Genomic DNA, 21,668 nt, shown 5'->3' with positions numbered 1-21,668 from the left:
CAACCCAGCTGAGACTGACAGATGGAATAATTTCACACACAGACAGAAAGGCAGGATACAGGAAACCAGGGTGTGTTTAATAGTCCTGGCAGTGCCGTGGTTGGTATTAATCTAGGTCAGTGGCGTTCAGCTCAGGGGGAATTGGCCGCTGGGGCGAACTTGGCCTTTCCTTAACCCCATTTACTCAGCTACCTTGCAGTCTACTTACTTTATTTTGCTGTAGGAGGACCTAACAAGATGTTTATGTCGCGTAGTGTTGGGCAGATTTCTATCGTACCTGGTTCAGCTGGCCTTTTGTCGACAAAACACAATTGTTTCTCCTGACAGATGGTTGTTTAAACTGGTGCCAAAATGAACTGCAGACACAAAGTTCTGCTTGTCGACATATAGTACACTACTCACAAAAACTTTCAGGTGAAATTTCTGGAAAAGGGTCATGGTACAGTGATATTGTATCATGAAAATAGGTAAGTAGAAACATGCAATGGTCATTTCTTAATCTCAGATAATTTATTCAAACAAAAGCTAACAACAGTGGTGGGTATACCACAACAAAAATGTCAGCGTCTCAATAACTTGGTAATCGTTTAGTGTCATCTTGGTCTCATGATGCCAAAATGTGAAGAGCATGATGAAGAGGACTGTTTAAATACAAATTGTCATTGAACCAGAACATTTAGTGGTCTGATCCATGAATCACGTTGTGATTTCTGCGGTTAGTCACCTTGTTAGAGAACACCATGTTATGCAATAAGTTATGAAACACTGAACATTTGCATTCAAAAATTGAGAGAAGGTCAAATTAAGTTCACCTGTAAAGGTTATAGTGCATTTTAGATACATTCTGAAATTTTACCTGAAAGTCGAATATCCCTAACTTTTTGTGAAGACTGTACAAGAGCTGTAATGAACATTAGACTGTCATGTAGAACTTTCACACAGGAGATGGAAGTTTAAGGTCAGTGTGATGCATTTGTGGCTAACCCTAACCAAATCGCTGTGTTTGCACTGTTGATTTTGTGGAGTGATGCCTAAAGGGGACACCTGTCTCCCTACATGGCAGCACCTTTTTAACAAGTAGCTCACAAAGTTTACTGGTGGTGACATTGAAGTCATGCAACTGTTTTGTAATTGATTTATAGCCTAACAATAGTTTTTTACTTCTGGCAATTGTATTAAAGCTTTGAAAAGTGGTGCTCATCTGTGAAGATTATCTTGCTGAACAAAACCTGTAAGTATCACAAATGTCTGTTTGTCATGATGCAAATTTACGGCAATTATCCAAAGGATAATGGAAAAATCCAGTTGGCTTTTTGTCTAGGGAAACAGGGAGATGCTAACTTCCATGCTGGCCTACAAAAAGTCGCCATCCCTTTGGCACTCTATTGCAGAAATGTGTATAAAGCCTCAAATAATGAAAGCTGTCAAGCAACCTACAGTTTGTATTATTAGCTTTGCATAATTTGTGTATTTACTGTTTCAGATGCTTCCAGTTCAAAATGTAGCTGATATTAGTTTGCATTTTATTGGGTGTAAGTTGTTAAGACAAACACTGATGCACCAGGTAGTTTGTCATGTTCAGTTAAAATAAATAAATAAATAATTCTTCAAACTAGATGATAGAAATAAGTATCATCTTGGTATTAGTATGTAAATTCACTTGTAGTTTTGGACCAAAATGGACCTTGAAGTTGAGAAATTGTTCTACAGGTTGACTGTGGTGCAGGAGGTAGAGCGGTCGTCCACCAATCCCACAGTTCCCCCGGCTCCTCTGGTCACATGTCAAAGTGTCTTGAGCAACTTAGTTGCTCCCAGTGAGTTTAGGCCAGCTGTATAGCAGCTCCCCCGTGTGTGTGTGTGTGTGTGTGTGTGTGTGTGTGTGTGTGTGTGTGTGTGTGTGTGTGTGTGTGTGTGTGTGTGTGTGTGTGTGTGTGTGTGTGTGTGTGTGTGTGTGTGTGTGTGTGTGTGTGTGTGTGTGTGTGTGTGTGTGTGTGTGTGTGTGTGATTCTGAGTGCGAATGGGTGCTTTGAGTACCAATAGGTAGAAAAAAAGCTATATTAGTGCAGACCATTTACCTATACACCTAGACTGTTTTACACTTTTTGGACATAAAAATTCAATGAGGCTTTAAACAAACCATTTATTCAGTCATCAACCAACATCTATACTGTTGCCTAAAAATACACAGCTTGAACTACTTGGCACAGCAACATATGCTTACAGTTAAATTATAGAGCAGTACATCTGCAAACATCTAGAAGATTCAAGGAAATAGCCATTCCAGCCATTTTATAAATACTCCCTCGTTGGGACTTGCATACCTATGTTTAATGTCAAATTCTCTGAATCCTGGCTTGTGTTTTTAAAAATACAAAGATATTGTTCATATCGTTTCTTTCTGTGTAAAAACGGAGTTTGCATTATACATTATTTAATTCCATGCAAATATAAGATTGCGGAGTGTGTGAGGATCTGTAGTGCTCTGAAAAACATGAAACTTGCCTGTGTTGACATGAGTAGACATGCTAAACATCCAATTTGATGTTACAATAGCTTGATATATTCAGGCCAATTTATATGAACGAAGGTTCAAGATGCTCTCTTCTAGTTAGTGTCTGCATAATGATTTGACCTCTTCTTAAAATGTAAAAATTGTAAACCAAATCTCATTCAAAATATGAGTGTTTGCACTTACATGGTGGACTCCTCTACAGTTAATTTGCAGTTTAATTGCTTTTACAGTTGTTGCATATGCATCAGGTGCTCAGTAGTTAATTGGGAGGAAAAGACAGATCATCAAGTTCAGCAATTAAATCTTGCACTCTGCTAACCTCAACACAAAAAAAAATGTAGAAATGTTTATCTAATTAGACTAAAACTATTCTCAGAGAATTTGGTAGAAATGATTTACAATTATGTGTTACAAGGATACTAGATCTTTTTACGTTAGACCTGACGAACATTATTCAAATAGATTTTGCCAAAAGCTGTCAGAGACAGTCATCATGTTGACATGGAAAATTTGTTATTTTTGGTTATCTGTCCTCCTTCTCCTTCTTTGTTTGCTTTCACGAACTCTCACTTTGCTCTTTAGTCCCAGAAGCAGTGGTTTTAAAATTTCTCTTTATTAGTCATGCTCTTGTGTTCCTTTAAAAATCTTAAATTTACTTATGCTGTAGGACTCTGGGTTCTTCGTTCTTCTATCAGCCACTGGTGCAGGAGGTTTTACAAGATTGCCCTCTTCCAGTAAATTCATTTCATGGTTATCTATTTATTTATTAGTATTTTTGAAGGATTAAATTGATGGACCATCTCCCCAATGGATAATTGTTTCAAAGCCCTAGAATATAATTGCTTTTTTGTTGCTTCTCGTCACTATTTCCTTTGGGGTTTTAGTATGTTACAAACATTTTACTCTTGAAAGGTATTACGGACCAGTGAGCACAAGGGTAGATATTTTGATTAAATAGAGATGTATTGTTTATACCTGGCCTAAATTACAATACACTCTAGACTGTTTTTTGCTGGCCTTGTCTTAAGGAGGTGTTAGCTGAGGAGTGGAAATGTGCTAAAGAGCCGAGAAAGATACCAAGTGATTATAGTTTCACGCAGTATCCCGAATATTTGAAATACGTTGAAATAAGTTGGTACACGTTGTTTACCCTCTTGCTGCCTTGTGTTTCTCACTAATGAAAATTTCCACAAAGATGATGCAAAGTTTATATGTATCTCAGTTGACTTTTGCAGCTGTAGTGATGTTCAATTGGTGTATGTTTTTATATGGTGTTCTCTGTCTCTTCTTCACATTGGGTTTTTATAAATGAACCAGCAGCTGTAATCATACAGTCATATGAGCTTCCAAGTCACTCTGTTGTTTTAATTTAGATCCTTTTTATCTTACGTGGTTGCTTCGTTCCTGATTTTCATGAAGCCATGCAGCACTTTACAGTTTTCATTTTGCACTATATAATGATCAGCCTCATCAACACTGGTGGTCTTAATAATGTCATGGAGGACATGGGTTAGCATGACCACTCGGAGCAGTCCGCAGCAACACAGCCACACCCACCACAAGATGTGGTACACTGTGTGCAGAAGTGGTAGAGTACCACTTCAAATCTTTTACTCAAGTCAAAGTATTAAGCAGATAATCTACATTTTACTTGCAAAAGTACAAAAGAAAAAGTACTTCAGTAAGAAAAATATGTATTTCAAACAATGGTTATTGTGGTAATTATGGAAAACCATGTGCAGTAATAAAAGAACAATAAGAGTCAAAGATTAGTGTTGGTAAAGGTGGAGCTGATTTTAACCACTTGATGTCGATAACTGTATAATTTAACTAGCTTTATTAATTTAAAAGTAATAAAGCTAGTGAGATCATTTAATCTATAAAGGAACAGAAGTTTTCATTTTAAAGTCATATTTTGCCCAGACAGACAAAACTAAAACATAATAAATCTATAAATGAGGATTTTACACAGTTGAAAGATAAAAGAGTTAATTATCAAATTAGTTGCAGATTGATTTTCCAATGACTGATTTTTTATTTATTTTTTTATTCTTGAAAAGACTAAAACTCACCTAGTTACATGTGAGAGCACCCTGAATTGGACTTTTTCTATCTCATAAAAATTCAAACAGTCCCCCTAGTTTTAAAAATAGCTTAGAGAAAGAGACAATTGGTTGTCCTCTTATGTTTGCTTTTTTCTGCTGCCATGCAGCTTCCATGACAACATCTCAGTTTACCAACCTCGTGTACATCCTACGTAGCAGCAAACATCATGTGGTGTGCTAAAGATGCTTTCAATCTCATGGCTTACGCTTACCTTTCAAGATTAAACTGTCTAAAATTTTTCTCTGAATACTGGTCTTTGTCTTTCAGATCTTAAATCATCCTTGTCATGTTGAATGTCAACAGGATAGTAAAAAGGACAGATTTATTACCACAATAAAAACATCTTGAACATAGCCTTTTACCTGTCAGCTTTAGTACCACAGCATTGTGTGATTGCTTGTGTGTGTGTGCACATGTGCTTTTACATCCTTTTGCACTCAGTAAGTAAATATGTGTTCAGTATGTAGCCTGTCAGATAAAAGAGAAACATAGCAGTATAATATTAAGAGACATGTTTACAATGCTGCTTTAAATTTAATTTGAAAGTGGACTGTATTGTTCTAGCCTTCACTGGTCTATTTTGTGAAAAAATAAATTGCCAATTATCTCAGAGGACATTTTATGCCAGACTTTCTTTTAGTTCATTAGATGTAAGGAGCTGGAGAGAGGAGGAATGCAGGCCATGCCGAAAGCCTCGGTGGGTTAGGCCAACAGGCTGCCGTGCACAATAATGTTACCATTATGCATTTCCTGGGTGACTTAAATGAATAGGCATTATTACAAAATTGTGCATTAGCCCAAGTCAGCAGTTAGTAGTGCTGCAGTCTCATTTCGTTTAGAGTTGAGAGGAGAGAAAAATGGACAGAATGTGAGAGGAGGAGGAAGGGAGAGAGATGCGGGAGGGTGGGGAAAAATGTGCACAGAAAAGCATTGTAAAGGAGGAATGGGGAGTAAAAAGGAGGCAATCTGCCAGAGACTGACAAGACATGCAAAAGGAGGTAAAAGCATACATGGAGACGTATAGATGGACTGACAGATTTAAGGGATTGTGACGATGATGGAGAGCGGTAATTGTCAGTAACTGGTGTATTTAGACAGGATGGGTTGGAGGAAGAGAGAGGCTGGCAGGGAGAAGGAAGGTGTAAATCAGCAGTCTGAGGGACAGCTTTACGTGCCCCTCAGAGCTCCAACTATCGGATTAATGAGAGAAGAGAAACCTTAGCCGCCTTCTCATCTCTACCTCTTCTTTTTCTGCTATCTTGCACTTTCAGGGACATAAATCATAGCCTCTTAAGTCGTCACTTTAGTTATCTGCTACACAATTCTTCCTCAAAATGTTGACTGTAAGCTATGCCTGTCCAGTGCTGTGGTGGATTCGATTGTGTTCACTAAATCTACATCTCTTCAAAGTAATCCTGAAGTTTGCATTATAGAAATTATGCTTATTTGGTGTAGAGATTGACATTTAGGGAGTTTAGTTTAAAACACTGATACCCCTTTTGTTTGTACTGTGTGGTTAAAAATGTGTGGGTATTAAATCCTAGCCTAATTCAAAAGCATGTTTTGTAATTTTCAGACCGCAGCATTTCATATTTTCATGTTCACTTTGCCACCAAACACTTCCTTAACATTATAGAGCACCTTGCACCCGCTCATACTTGCCCTGCTCCCGCACAATACCGTATAAGGCGACAGACATTCACAAGCAATCCTGAAAACAAAATAAAAAAGAAACTAACTTAATAAATTAAAACTTCCTAAACTTGTGGCTGATTACAGTATTAAACAAGTACTGAAACATGTCATCCACAGCAAGTAAAACAGTTGTTTCCGGTTTATCCAAAGGTGTCACTATGACTGGCTCACTCCCTTTTGATTGTTTGGTCTTTAGGTTCACAATTACACTCATGCACTGAGGTCAAGGACTGGAAGCTTGGTTGATGATATAAAAAAGAAAGCAAGCCGTTTTATTTATTTTTGGGGGGAGGGATAATTTTTTTTCATGATAAAAGCCTTGTAGTAAACAAGCCTACATGGATATTTTAGTCAAACTTGTGATATGACAAAGTCGAAACTGTGGCTTTAATTCATACTGGGCCTTTTCACCTTTAGTCAAACCCACAGGTTTGTTAATCTTGTGAGAGATTTCCTCTGAGATATGTTCAATCAGAAAAAGGCCTCCTCCTCTCTTTTCTTCTCGCTCTGTGTCTTCTGTGCTATTACCAACCTAAACAGTATCTCCTGGGTTGCCTGCCTTTTCATGTACTTTCTACAGCATAGGAGTAGAAAAGAATGAGCACGAGTGAAAGAGATGTAACACAAAGAGCTGAAAGAGAGAGCTGCTTGTAAAGTGTGAAACTGGCTCTTCCTGCTTGTGAAATGTTTCGATGTGTGGGGTGTAGGATGCACAAGCAGTGTACAAATACATAGCCTCTTGGAGTGATGCAACAGCTGCAACAACGCAGTGGAACTCCTGGTGCTGCACTCCACTTTAGTGCCATTTTGATGAAATTTTTACTGCTGTTTGTTTCTCTGTGAGGCACAGTGGAGGAGCCGTAGCACATCTTTGGTCTACATCTGACACGTATCACAAGTGTTACAAAGCTCTCATCTATGAACACTGTTTACAGCCACTATCTTAATTTATTATATCCACTGTTAAAGCATATAAAGAGAGAGTGGCACTTGAAAGATTCGCTAACATTAACACCTAAATCTAAAGTCTACAGGGCAACTTCACACTTCAGCAGTACAAACAGGCAACTGTGTGAATTTCTACAAACTTTAAATGCCTTCATCTTTCAGAAATGGTCACACCTCTCAAACACAGATGATGACAGACATGTTGTGGATTTCTCCTCAGCTTTTAACACCATACAGCCCCACCACTGTGCACCACCGTGCTGTGTTCTCTCTCCGCTCATATACATGTTATACACTCATGATTGTATCAGCAAGTTTGAGAATCATAAGGTCTTGAAGTTTGCAGACGGCAGAGTTGTAGTCAGTCTGATGGACAATGAGGAAACACCTCATTGTGCTGTTGTGGAGCAATATAACTAAAACAATGGATATTTGTATTGATTTTAGGTTTATTTACAGAGTTTCACAGAATTTACAGAGAACTTCTCTCATTTGAGTATTCTACATTGAATGTTGTCTTGTTTTGTCTTTGTGTTACTCTACTGCTACACAAATAATTGCCCTATGGGGCCAATAACGTTTATCTTGAGTCTTAAGTCAAACTCAACTAACCAATTTTAGTGGCCACTAGAGAGTTTAGAGCCACTTGTAAAAGTGACTAAGCTGATAAACTGCTGATCAAAATCTACTGACTAACTCAGTTCTAGATGTCAGAAGAGTATCTACTAAGTGTGCATTTGGTATTTAGACTATTAAGATACACTTTACTAAAATTTAAATTTTTGTTTTCTCAAAAAGCCTGTGCAGATATTATGTATTTAGTGACACTGATGTACAAGAAAACTAAAACCACAGCTCTTTGCAACAGGGGTCTTGCAAGGCTACATTACTACATGATGTGATTATAGTACAGTAGCATCACTGTTAAGCACCTTGAAATCATTTCAATCAGACATTAAGACATGCTGCAAGTCACAGTCACAGCAGAGAGTCTAAGTAAAAGAAGGTATAATTACAGAATAACACATGGATGGGCTTCATTACAGAAATAATGTCTACTGAATGTTGGACAACTTTGTCATGAATCAGACTGCAGCTCTGAAGTCAGAATCTTATACATGATTTTTCAAAGACCACAAAGTCAAAGCCCTGCAACATCAAAGACACAAAAGAATTCTTTTATTACAAAGTATATTGTGCGGTTTGCATCACTCATCAGATCAGACAACAGTAACTCTGGTCTGATTCTGACTTAGTGACATTCACAGGCTTGTCAGGGAAGCTGTGAACATGACTACCCGGCCACAAGTAACACAGTGCTGTGTGTGTGTGTTGAGCAGAGCGCCTGCCCTCTCTACACAGCCAGACAGTCTCTAGAGTTGTATGTTTGTGTGTGTGTGTGTCTGTGTGATTTATCTCGCTGTTTCTCGTTCTCTCTACCATCACTGAGCACATATTTTCTCTCAGGTCATTCCCCTTATTGTTAAGTTACATAACAGCACTTAGTCAAGTAACAATCCAGCAGCGATGGAGCAAAGGATAACTGTACTTCCTGTCTGGCACTCCTCTGGCAAAGAGCACTGCTCAAAGTTGTTGTTGACTTTTCAACCCACTTAGTGGAGTTGACTTTTTTTCTCTGGAAATGGAGTGGATCTCCTGCTTACATGAGTCAAATCTCTGGAATAAATTTATAGTTTTTAATGTCCAGGGTCATGTATGATGTGATTCCATATTTAGATGATGGTTATTTGTATTTGTGTGTAGATGCTCAGGTACACTACACATAAATAGTGTCACTGATGCCTATTAGAGTTATATTTATCATAAGCTTTAATGATTTTTAAAGGTCTTGTTGAATAATATTTTTAACATTCAGTATACTTATTGAAACAAAACATAGATCTAAATGATGTGCTGGGTTCATTACAGGGATCAGTTTTTTGTCAATATAAAACACAAATGTTCCCATTTGTACCAGAGCCAGCTTAAAGGGGCACTACACATGTTTTTAATGTACACATTATTGTGTACAGTGTAGAGTTTTGTTGGCAAATATTTTTTAAAACAAAATGTATATTGTTTATCTGTGGCCATTTTTGGTGGATTTGCAATGTAGTTCAATCCTTATGCCCTAGTCATGTTGACACAGGGTCTAATACATATGTGGGGATCTGGTGATTTTGGTAGGAAATTGGTTTGAAAATCACCATTAGTTATTTATTTCTCCAGATAATCTTGTTAAATTACCAACACAAGCTTGTTACCATTGCCTAATGTCTCCTCTCCTGTTGATGTGTCACAAGCTAATCCAACTAAAAACATATTCACAGTGACAGAGTATATCACAGTATCTCAAATCAAATATAAATTGTTTTGTCATTTTAAACATCATTAATAAAACACTTCACAATAACTCGTGTTAATTAAGACAACAGCCAAAATGTTTTGTCGCAAAATAGGTGTCATAAAATGCGCTGCATTTTATTGCGGTAGAACAATTTCATTCCTGTCTTGATATTATACAACCACCATTTTATGGTATGATTTTGAGAAATTGTTTTGCAGGCAGCTTTGCCCTAGAGCAGGCTATATCGCTGTTGGTGCACTGAGCCAGTTTTCAGTGAAGTGAAGTCTATATCAGCAGAGTTTATAATGACTAAAAGGCCAGATGCACTCATGACCTAAGGTGTTGTTGCTCTCTAGCACAGTCAGAGATACCATGCATCTCTTCGCAGGTTTATTCATAGGCACTGCGGTGAGACTCCCCCATCTTTGACTGTTTCCTGCTTTTCCTCTTGCTCAATTACTTCTCTGACTCCCACATGTGGGTTCTTCAGCTCTTTGGCAGGAAGGCTTACCTTGTGGAGGAGGGAAGCTGAACAACAGCTGACTGGTGGAGCGAGTTGGACTGTGTTTGCTTAAAGAAGGGGACACAGTGGGTCTGTCAGTGTCAGAAAAAGACAGGAGATTATAATGTGTTGGACACAAACAAAATACTGTACATCGCCTATATAATAGTATAGTGTATAGAATAGTATAGTGTATCTCCTAATTTCAGTCAGATGCAGGGCACCTCCTCTCCCTTCTCTCCCCACAACTGGGAAAGTGGCCTGACATCAAAACATCAATTTATCATTCAGCCATTCTGCTTAGCCCATACTCCACCCCACCAAAATGTAACAGTTATAATTTCAGCTACAGTGCAAATATCAATATATCATTGTATAAATAGTCGAGTGAGAGCTGTTCTCAAACTGCAGCTCTCTAGTATTGCTCCCACAGGCGAGCATGGAAACAAACAGTGGTAGGGTTATAAATGCAGGAGTTAAAATGTTGGAGGATGGTGTCACACTGTACTCATCCTGTTAGATTATGTTTTTCTAGTCCTTTCCCTCCCACTAACTCCCTTTTATGTTTTTATTCTGCTGATACAACCTCCTCCCCGTCTGCTGACTAACTGACCCACATTCCTTTGTGCGACTTACTGCCCTCTGTGTGTGTGTGTGTTTGTATGTGTGCTAGCCCACATTCATTCTAGTCATCTTGTGTGTCTTTGTTCATGTGTGCATTCTTGTGTCTTTCTCTGTCTATTTCTCTCTGCTCCCCCCCCATCCCAAAGAAAAATGTGCCATGTCCCTCAGGCTTCAGCAGGAGCCAATTAGAAGATTGCTCTTCAGAGAAAAATCAGTCACTGAACATAAATTATTGGTAAAACGCCTCACTTACTCTGCGTTTGTTTGCTTTTGCTGTCTTTCATTGAGTTTGGGCCATGTGTAGGGGGTTGGGTTGGCGGGGGGTCTGGTTGCAGGAAGTTTATTCATTAAATTAAATACATAAATTGTCCATTTTGAGATGAGGCTCCCTCTAGTGGACACTGCAAGGTCAATGTCCGATTTTTGCAAAGCAAGGGATGCAGTTTCAGTAAATTAGGTTGATATATGTTAACTTTCACTCACCACTGTACAACTTATCAAACTCAGCTTCTGAACAAGCTAAAAGACGCTGTCTCTGTTAAGGACACAACTCAGAGGTCTACTCTGCCATGTGACGAAAACAAATTGAAGAAAATTTAGTTTAAGGTTACTCAACTGTAACCACTGTCTGCATTTTAAAGGTTTTGACACTGTCCACTGTTCCCCTGTTTTTCATTTTCATAATACATCTTCACACACTTCAAGCCCCTTTTTCCTGATCTATGTCCTTGTATAACATTAATAGCCGGTCGTAAAACTAAATAAAGTCAGTAAAAAATAAATGATTAGACATTATAAAATCTAAGAAATGGAAATAAAATACTGAATTTTTTACTTGCCTTTGCATTACTCTCATACTAACGGCTGTCCTTGCTTTCTTGCATTTCAGGAATAAAACAATCTGTAGCTAACTTCTGGACTGAAGACTAGAGAAGGAAACGTGATTAGTAAATCAAGAGAGGAGACAAGCTTTTAAGCCTTGACAGGATGGCACTGGTCGACAAACATAAAGTGAAACGCCAACGACTGGACAGAATCTGTGAGGGTGAGGCAGACCTTCTTTTTCGTCTTTCTTTCTCGCCTTCTGCTTTTTATGTACAGGTGGATATGGGATACTGATGTGCAAGTCACTGGAAATTGATTGTTTAGTTTTTATGATACTTGTGTCTTTGGGTGTGTGCGCTTTAGTTCCACTGGTTTATGGTGTAGCCATAAAATGATCCCATCTATTGTTGCATACAAAATGAAGTTTCCACCAGTATTTAAGCTTTTTCAGGCTGCTGCTAAAAATTCGGTGAAAAGCCAGTGGGATAGTTTGCATAAGTGTGTTTGTGTGTGTCAAAAGGGAGCCTTGGGACCAGCCAAGGCTCCAAACTTTAGCTTTGAAGACTGTCAAGGAGAGAGAGTGGGAGAGAGAAAGTGTGTGTGTGTGTGTGTGTGTGTGTGTGTGTGTGTGTGTGTGTGTGTGTGTGTGTGTGTGTGTGTGGTCCTGAATGACACTTGAATTCGATGTTTCCAGATTGCTGGAGAGATGAAGGAGTGAGTTTGTAATAAAGTGAAGTACTCCTCGGAGCCCTGGGATTGATTAGAGCGGGTAGTGGAATTGATTTGTGATGTGTGTGCATTTAAGTAACAGATAAAGACAAAGCAATAGATTTTTCTTTCAGTTTTACTTTCCTATTATGTACTTAATCACAAACCAGAGCCACTGAATCATGCATATTTATTTGGCATGAGTGTATGTGTGTCCACACTTACACACTTTTATTTATTCCACTTTTGAATAGGAGCATTTTTAACTCTGCTCTCTGGATATACCCAGACATCTTATTTTTCTTCAAATGTAATTAATTACGTAGTATTTTCCCTTATCTAACTCTTGTCAAATGTTTGCTACATTATCATAAATTAAATTTAAATGCTGAACATGATTTAGGCCTGCAGCAGTTAACAGAATGAAAATGTTATGTTTTAGAATTTGTGTTAAACTTGTCTAAACCAATTTTGTCTGCAGCGACAGACAGACATGCAGACACACAGAGAGAGCAAATGCCAGTTTGACACCAATTTGTCTCTTATCATGATATGACTGAACTACAGTGAGGTCAGACATTCGTAAGAAACAACGGATCGAGCATGCTAAGCATGTGCACATGGTGCGCACACACACACACACACGGACACACACACACAGCAAGAAAGCAAGCAAGCCTCTTACAAAGCAGTGTCACTGGAAGTATATGTTTACAACAAGCTAACGTTAATGCTAACTCACTTTCTTTTGAGCTTTACCTTGGCGGCTGATCTTCCCTCCAGGACCAGCACAGGAAAAATGTCCCTATGTCTCAACGTCACATGCGTGCACCAAAAAGATTTCCAGTAGAATCATTTGGAGCCGTCCAATAGAATCACTGAGTTCAAATGAAAACTTTTGCCAGAATGTAAATTGGAATAATTATAATTAACTCTTATATGTGTGTACACACATAATGTTTGGAAGTAACTAGGGTAATTATATTACAAAATAAATGTAACTGTAATTAGTTACATGATTAAAGGATCTATTTAAGACATTGTCCTTTCCAAAGGGTCACAAGACGAAAGGGGTCTGTTCCAGTTATATAGAAAAAAAATAGTAATCAAACTGGCCCAAGTTACATATGCCGCATGTCAGCCAGAATCAGTTGCCATGCTTGACCACGGTATGGTCCATAATCTTTTGCCGATTTCAGCAGTGAGCCAGATGTAGTTGTACTTCTGTCCTCTGCTATCAGTAATAAGCATAGCCACTGGCCATTACTCCTCGAGCCTCTTTAATTATTTTGCAATCTCTCACTGATGTTTTCTTCCAATTTTAGAGTAAGTCCTACAGTATTTGCTACTTGCATGTAAAACCTTTATTAGTTTAATTAAGCTAAATGTTCAGAAACCATCAATTCCACAAGCGCACCCAATTTGGATGCCAATTCTCTTTTATTGGTTCTTTCCAACTGCTGGACTTTCATCCCACCTTGGAGTGTGGCCATTCAGAACTGCTTACCTACTTACCTGTTACCCCCATGTCCTTGATATGTGCTGTCTAAAACACATTTAACCTTTCCTAGGCCTCAGTCTGTCAAACTGGTGACAGCTTGTGACAATGACATGCTCGTAAAATAGTAAATCACGCGTTACAATGTAATTATTTGAAATAGATTTCATTTTTCACATTTGAAATTATGATTTTACTTGCATCTTATTTCACTTTAAATGGAGCCACAGACTTTTCCTAGAAAGTTCAGATCAAAACTCTGTGGAGAATCAAGCAACATTCCTCTTTGTTCATTTCCCAAAAAGATTGAGAAACATAGTGTAACAGATTCCTAAATGAAGCGGTGACGCTGTCTGTTTCCACCCTCAGAATGAGAGACACATGTGGCATCTCAAACCTCTCAAAACCACCAACCCTATTTGGTTGGAAACTTTTTTGCCTATTCCCTCTTTTTTTTATTTCAGATGAAGAATTTGGAAGTACGGAAAACATCATTTAACTTTCCCACAGACATCTTCAGCAGTGTCCATGTCTCATCTGCTTATCAACAATTAAGTCATCCTAAAGATGGAGGGTTTTTTTTTCTAGTGCAGTTAGTCACCACAGCTGCTCTTAAAAAATTGTGTAGAAGGGGGTGATTCACAGTTAAAAGATCAGAGGCTGATGAATCACACCGTTTTCATGGTAGCATTAAATCTGCTCAACCATATAAAAATGGTATTTCAAAACCAGAGGCATGGGGTGTTCTGCACCATAATGTCAAAGCCACCCACTGTTATCTATAAACAGAGTGTTGGGACTGGTGCGTGAAATAGAAATCAAAGTTCATATTATGTGTATTGACAAAAACAAGAACATTATGGAGTGACTGTGATTGTGTTGCCGTCGTGGGTTGCACTTGGCGAGACAGCGAGAGAAGCCTCCCTAATCTTCAATTTATCTTCTGCGGATAACTGTGTCAATCCAATACTTGTTTCACAGTGGAGTGCATTGATTACATCTTTACTCATCATGATGAGTGGCCTAACTGAGCCATGCCTGTGGCCTAAATCGAATTCGAAATGGCTGATCAAGTGTGGCTGTTTACTCCCATCAAAAGTAGTCATGGTGCTAGAATGTAGATTTCATTGGTATGGTGGATGTTGTACCATTGAGGATGTCTCATGTGATTTACTGTCCTTGGCTTTGATGCTGGATTTTTGTGGTTCACATATTGAACACACAAAACTAGGGCTACAGTTCTATTAGTGGCCTTTTTTCTGTTGGTCTATTTATCATTTAGTATGGCAAAAATTGGAAATCCCAATTTCCTGTATTCCAAAGTGACATTGTGTAACCTTGTCTCCCACAAATTATGTTTCCTTGCCTTACCTGTGCAGGTTATCTTGCTGAAAAAAAATTGTAAGTTTCATAAACTTCTGTTTGTCACAATATTCCACAATAATCCTAATGACAATGGGAAAAATCCCACTGACGTTTTGTAGGGGTAACCATAGAGATATTAACTACATGATTTGCCCACAAAAAAAGTCATTTGTACACCACTCCATTTGTTCTCTATCAACCCAGACCTATGGCCTTTCTCTAACCATAACCAACTGCTGTGAATGTATAAACACAACCAAAAAAATAATGTAGTAGGCATTATACAATAAACTAATATAAGAGTCAGACAAAGTGGAGCTTTTACTATAAGGATGGCTATTTTAGCAAAAAACAAAACAATGTTGTGCTGCAAGATTTTTGTGGACAAAAATATGTTTTCTGGAAACATTTTACTGATATGTTCAGTGTCAGCATATTTTGTATTTGCCATTTACGTTAAATGCCAACATAGCCTCATTATGTTAATAGGAAACATAATCTGGTTTCAATTATGTTACCCACAAAAACCCATTTGTGTTTGCTGTCTAGTTGTATAGATATATAATTTTTAGGAGACAGGGTTGCATCATAATGTTCTTTGTTTTGTCTAACCCACAGTTCAAAATCCAATAATATTCAAATTACATGTGATATTACACAGAGACAAGCTGAAAGAAAAAATGAAAACAAAGAGTGTTATTCTTTATTATTATTATTTTTTCTGCTCAATAAATTGCTTTTGACAGTTAATCAATAATTAAATTAGGGTGTTCCCTCTAGGAAATTCTTTTAGCTGACCTGATAAATCACCCAGTTCTGCAATATTTTGTGATCAAATGGCAAAAGAACATTATTTTGCTACTTAATCACACAAACAAACGTTATAGTTGGGCACCTATACACACACACACACACACACACACACAGCCATGGCAGCAAAGCTGTTGATTAATTGACACTTTTCAAAATGCATAAGGATTTTGATTTAATTTTTTTAAATCCATCAGTGAGTTATTTATTGATTATACAAACGACTAGTATAATTTCTGCATTAGGTCTAAGACCAGCTTTGAAAACATATATGCTACAACTGCTCTTTCAGCGGTGGGCTTGATTATGTGCCCAAAACAGTGTAACTGCAATAAGGGAACTGTGGCAAACATCTGTTGTGAGCATCAGTTCCCATACTCCATCTCTCATTCCCTCCTTTTCTCTCTCACACTCTCCAACTCTCTCACTCTCTGTGTCTCCTTCTGTCCGCTCCATCTGTGTACCCAGCATGCATTGGCTTGGGCAGCAGCACAAGTCATTGCCATTGCCGTTTAGCCAGAGCTAACTAACTGATCCGGGCATAGATGGGATGTGAGCGGCACTGCGACGTGAACTAGGTCGCAGTGACAGCATGTCCCTCAATGTTGATTTACAAGTTGTGAATCTGTGCTTGGATTCAAACACCACAAGGTGGGGTAGTGGAATTTGTCAGGGCCATTCCAAGCGTTTTAGTTGGGCATTAAACAAACATATTAATGCTTGATAATGCATCTTGTTTTGTCATTTGTACAGAAGAAATGTTTAAACAGTGAAGAGTAAATAATATTGTGGCCAGTCAAGTTAGAATTCCATCTCATTTAGCCTGTGAATTATTCATAATTTCACATTTAACAGACCTGTGAGCTTTTTTCCTTTTAACAAAACACTTCATATTAAACAGAGGGGTCAACCAAGCAGACTAGAGGAAAAGAGTGGGGGTGTCCTCACAACATGCTTCCCCTGCAGGGTGTGTGTGTGTGTGCGGGAGGTGCTCAGACTCAGAAATCTACTGCATCCCTCCCTCCCTTTTGTCTCCCCCAGCCGTCCGCATGCTCTGGCATCGAGCTCTGGTATGAAGTCATCGGAGCAGTGTCTGGGTCTGACCCCCCCCTCGGGCTTGTTCCGGGCTCCTCACCAAAACCCGCGACCCCTTTACAGGCTTTGTGGAAAGGCAGGGAGGGGTATGGAGAAATGGGGGGAGGAGAATGGAAAAGAGCAGATAGAAAAATGGTACAATGTGTTATTTTTGGAAGGAAATTCCAGTGATGGTGTGTAGCAAAGTGGCACATGTTATTGCATTATTGTTATTTCTGTGACTGCCTCTTGAACACACCTTGAATGGGATATTCTGATACGGTTTTCCCTTTTTATATGTCTTTTTCTGCCTTTGTTTGTGCTGGAATTTAGCTTAGTGGTTCTTGAAAGTTGGAAAAGAGTTTGTGGAAAAATACTATCTCAAAATGAACCTCTCAACTAAAACAAAAGTATAATAATGACCTGTGGCTTCTCTGGATTGGACTGGACATTGGATGAAAGATGGGCTGGAGACGTTGGGTGATGGTGTGCATCCAAAGGACCTGGATTATGGATAAAAGGTTCTCTTTGTAACATAGCTGACACAGAGGAAATGCTGGGAAATTAGTGGGCTTTCGCTACTGTGTATATACGGTAAAACACAATGGAAAGAAGTGAGTCACTTCACAATCTTATACCAAGTACATATGATTATCATTTAGATAAGTACTAGCTTCATTGCCATCAACTTCCATTTAACAGTCCATTTAGTCTCTATAGAGATGCTTTCAGAGACAAATGTCTCACTAGAATCAAATACAAGATAGCCATGTATATAATATCTGTTACGTTTAATAATATCTGTTACAATTCATCTGGCAGCATTATTCTTTGCTGTGGTGCTGGTATTGTAATTCCATTTCCAGTTTGTGCCTCCTGCCCCACACTCATACATAAGCCAAAGTGTGTTTAATATTCAAATCATGCCCCGGCCATGTGTCATGTCACACCATAAGAGACAGTTGTTTTTATTTCGGCTGCAGTGCTGCATTCACTTTGAGTTAGTGTTCAATTTTTATTCATGTATGCACATCAGACCAGGGCCAAGGCTTTAGCAGCAGTTTGCGTGTGTGAATGAAAAGGGACAATAATGAAGCACCATGGTCGCTGGTGTCTCTGCTGCACATCAGAAGATGAGCAGAGTGGGGTCACATGGGTGAGTGGGGATCCAGGATGGTTTAAGCCGTGTGTGTGTGTGTATGTGTATGTGTGAGGGGCTGAACATATGGAGGGGTGAGTGGGTGAATGTGAGACAGCAATCTTCTAAATGGGCTTGTTGTGTGTGACCCCTTTGCCTCAAAGCATTTGGTAAAGAGTGTCTTGGTAAAGCATTTAAAACATGCGCTAACAAGCACACACAGTTGTTTTGTGTTGACACTCATTGACATAATGCATTCCCTATTCCTTTAGCCTAACCATTACCACTAAATGCCAACCATCAACCATCAACCCTAACCCCAACCTAAACATAATTCTAACCCTAAAACCAATTATTAAAAGCAATTTTAAAGTTGCGAGCTCTGGACAAACTGTCCTCACTGCAATGGTATCAAAGCAAAAAGTGTCCACACAATCTAATAATGAAGTACACACAAACACCCACCTCTGGCTCGCCTGCTGGCTTAGCTACTATATTAATGTGGAGGCAGAGATGGAGCAGGCTGAGTGACAGGGAGGTGCAGAGTGTTTATTAAACAATGGCAAGCATCTTGTGTTACAGATTAACCACTGAGCTGACTGTTGCACATCATGTCTATCTTGTTAATTGCTGCTTAGTGAAATGTAACTCATGTAAAAGAAATAAACTATACTAAGTTTTCTGAAATCTATTACCAGCTAAAAGAACCCTGAACTACATAATTTCATCCTTGCAATAGGGGTAATTTACTCAAGGTTTCTATATGTTTCTGTCATTTAAAAAATTCCAGTGAAGTTTTATTCAATGTAAGGTCTTCTAAGCTTCTGCTGGGGTGGTATTATATTTGTTCCGAAATCCCCGGCTTAATTCGTAAATCCCTCTGTTACTGCGTGTTTGGCATTGTGTGCACAGTCTGGCTAGTATAGCAAATGGAGGAACGTTAGAATTTGAAAGTCAAACATCGTTTAGTTTGAGACAAACAGAACTCTGCGATTTACTTTTCTGTTCGAATTAGATCTGCAAACCCTGAGTACACACCTCTGCCCCCGTCTTAGTGTTTGAAGCAGACTTTAAATTCACAGGGGATGTGTGATCTGCTCTACTCTGTTGAGAGCCAGAGTCTCATGAGAACTAGGGTAGAAGAAGTAATGAAAGGAATGGATGAGGTCAGGGATAGAAGCCGAGGGATCACATATACTCTATAAGGCTGTAGCCCTTGACATGGTAGTAAATGAATGTATTGGCGGAAACCAAAAAAAAAAAAAAAAAAAAACGTGTGCCTTTTACGTGATAAATAAAATCTGCACTTTAAATTTCAGTAACACTTGATCGACAGCTAAACCTTGACTGTTTAATAAAATCAAAATGGGATTCAAAGGTGTTTCTTTTTTCTTTTTTCTTTTTTTACCCAGCTTTGATTTAATATTTCAGATGGTTTTAGATCTCTCTCATGGCTTTGCTCTTCTCATTTTAATTTCCATTTAACATGAAGCTGACTAATGTTCCTTTGACCTTACCCAAAGAGGTTTTCAGTCATCTGCTCAATTGGTTTTGGAGCCACTGTCATCAGCTTTCTCCTGTCATCGTGAGCAAACAGCAGAATACACCACTCCCTCTCTGATCTTTTAATACTCTAATTACACAACTGTGATTCCTGCACAGTTTTGACAATATATTCTGGAACATTTATCAAAATGCTGATGTTAGGACTTTCTTCACAGTCTAAAATATGTGTCCATAAAACTGCCTTTTGCTATGTTTAGCTCTGACATTCGATTTGGATGGAAATAGACATTTCCTCACCTTACATCTGTTTTCATGCATTAATAAACAAGAAAAGGTTTCAGAACCAATGACATGAAATGAGAAGTGCAGGCCTTTAAAAAGGTAGGTACACCCTCAGACACCATATAGTATATTAAAAACCATGAAGGTTGAATAAAGTAATAAATGTAAAACATTTATCACATCCTTGCATATGGCTCAAAGCAGGCATAATTTAATATACTGCAGCAATATTTGAAACATCTTTTCTTAGTAAAGCATATTGGAATGAAGTAGAATAAACTCCTGTTGTGTTGTAGCCCAATGAGCATAGTGTTTTTGCAAAGCAAGGGTTGTAGGTGATTTGGATTATTTGCTGCTACAGTAAGAACCCTCCCTCCTTCCACACACACACACAAACACACACACACACACACACACACACCCCTCTGTGTTTTACTTTTCTCTGTAAATCCAGATTATTGAGACTCTAAGTGGAGGAGATCAGACGAGCTTTGGCAATGAGGGGGGAAGGTGATGTTGTTTGCCAGGCAGTACGATGCATATGGTTTCAGTTTCTGTAGTTATATAAATAGCCAAATGAAACAATTGTGGAATTGTAGCTTTGTGCATAAGTGATGCATTCACGGCTGAATAAGAGACACAGTGATATTGATAATTGAAAACACTCTTAGAAGGTTAGACACCACCTGATGACTTCTCCTGTTTGAGGTTGCACCACTTCACAAATAGTAATAGAAAACTTGAAGTTAAAGTCATACTGTGTTAAATTCTCTTTTCTCATTTCATGTGCCTAGTTGTTATGATCCCTCTGCCCTTCTGTCACATTTGAACAATTTGAACAACTTAAGCAAACAAATCAAAAGTTATACATAACATGTTATGAGATAACTTAACATTTTCTATCTCTGGTTTAATGTAAACTCAGTAGTCATGTCAACTAGACAATTGACATCACTCAATTGCACTGGGATGACGGAGAACCGTCACCAACAACACTGCTTGAAACGACAATCAGTTGTAGGGCAAGACAGGAAAAACATTGCAGTTGGGCCTCATTACGTACTTTGCAATACATGAGTTATAATATTCATTGTCCTTCAGTTAGGATACAGACAGCAGGTATGAATGCTCTCAAATTGAGGAGAGGGGGCACTGACAGTTAGTGAATGCCACAGAGGCATCAAGGACATTTCAGAGTGAGTTGGGCAGCAGTTGCCTGGTAGATCTGCAACAAGCATGGTGCCTTGAGGATTAATGTCCAATCAGAGTGGATTTGATGTTTACTGACAGCGCATGGGACTTAGCTGAGAGAACTGTATTTCGTCTGTATTCACGGAAGCTGTGCGCCTTGCGTGGCCTCCCCTCCCTGCTCTTTGCTTTTGAATAACCAAAAACTGAAACCTGTTGAGGACAGCTCATCATCAGCTGCTTCAGGTAGGTGACTCGCAAGGAGGGTTTGGAGGTAAACTTCTAATCATTGGCATAATCTTCGCCATCATCATCATTCATTGCTTGAATGTGGTTTACGTGACGTCACAGTGGGAAGTGGAATTAAACCGGCTTTATTTAGATGTAATCCCTTATAGCAATCGGCAGAGTGAGTAAAATGTCCCAGAGAAGAGAGTGATAAATCCTATTGGATTAGTTCAAGCCCCTACCCATCCCAACCTACAACCCAACCTATCCTCTCCTTTCCTATTTTTTCTTATGAACATTTGGTTGCCATCT

At 38.7% G+C, this 21,668-nt stretch overlaps 1 protein-coding gene across 1 annotated transcript in view; it reads left to right on the top strand.

Moving 5' to 3' along the window:
• The window catches only part of LOC137133792 (C-terminal-binding protein 2-like), a 63,584-nt gene that overhangs the window by 9,215 nt on the left and 32,701 nt on the right, over window positions 1–21,668 (top strand). Inside the window, exon 2 of the mRNA XM_067517755.1 lies at window positions 11,624–11,779. Coding sequence (XP_067373856.1) covers window positions 11,722–11,779 — 58 coding nt within the window. The 5' untranslated portion in view covers window positions 11,624–11,721. The remainder of the gene's footprint in view (window positions 1–11,623; window positions 11,780–21,668) is intronic.

Source organism: Channa argus, chromosome 1 (assembly GCF_033026475.1).
Source record: "Channa argus isolate prfri chromosome 1, Channa argus male v1.0, whole genome shotgun sequence".
In the NCBI taxonomy this organism is placed as follows: Eukaryota; Metazoa; Chordata; class Actinopteri; order Anabantiformes; family Channidae; genus Channa; species Channa argus.
Note: the sequence above shows the minus strand (reverse complement) of the source record. Positions and strands in the feature narration are given on the sequence as shown.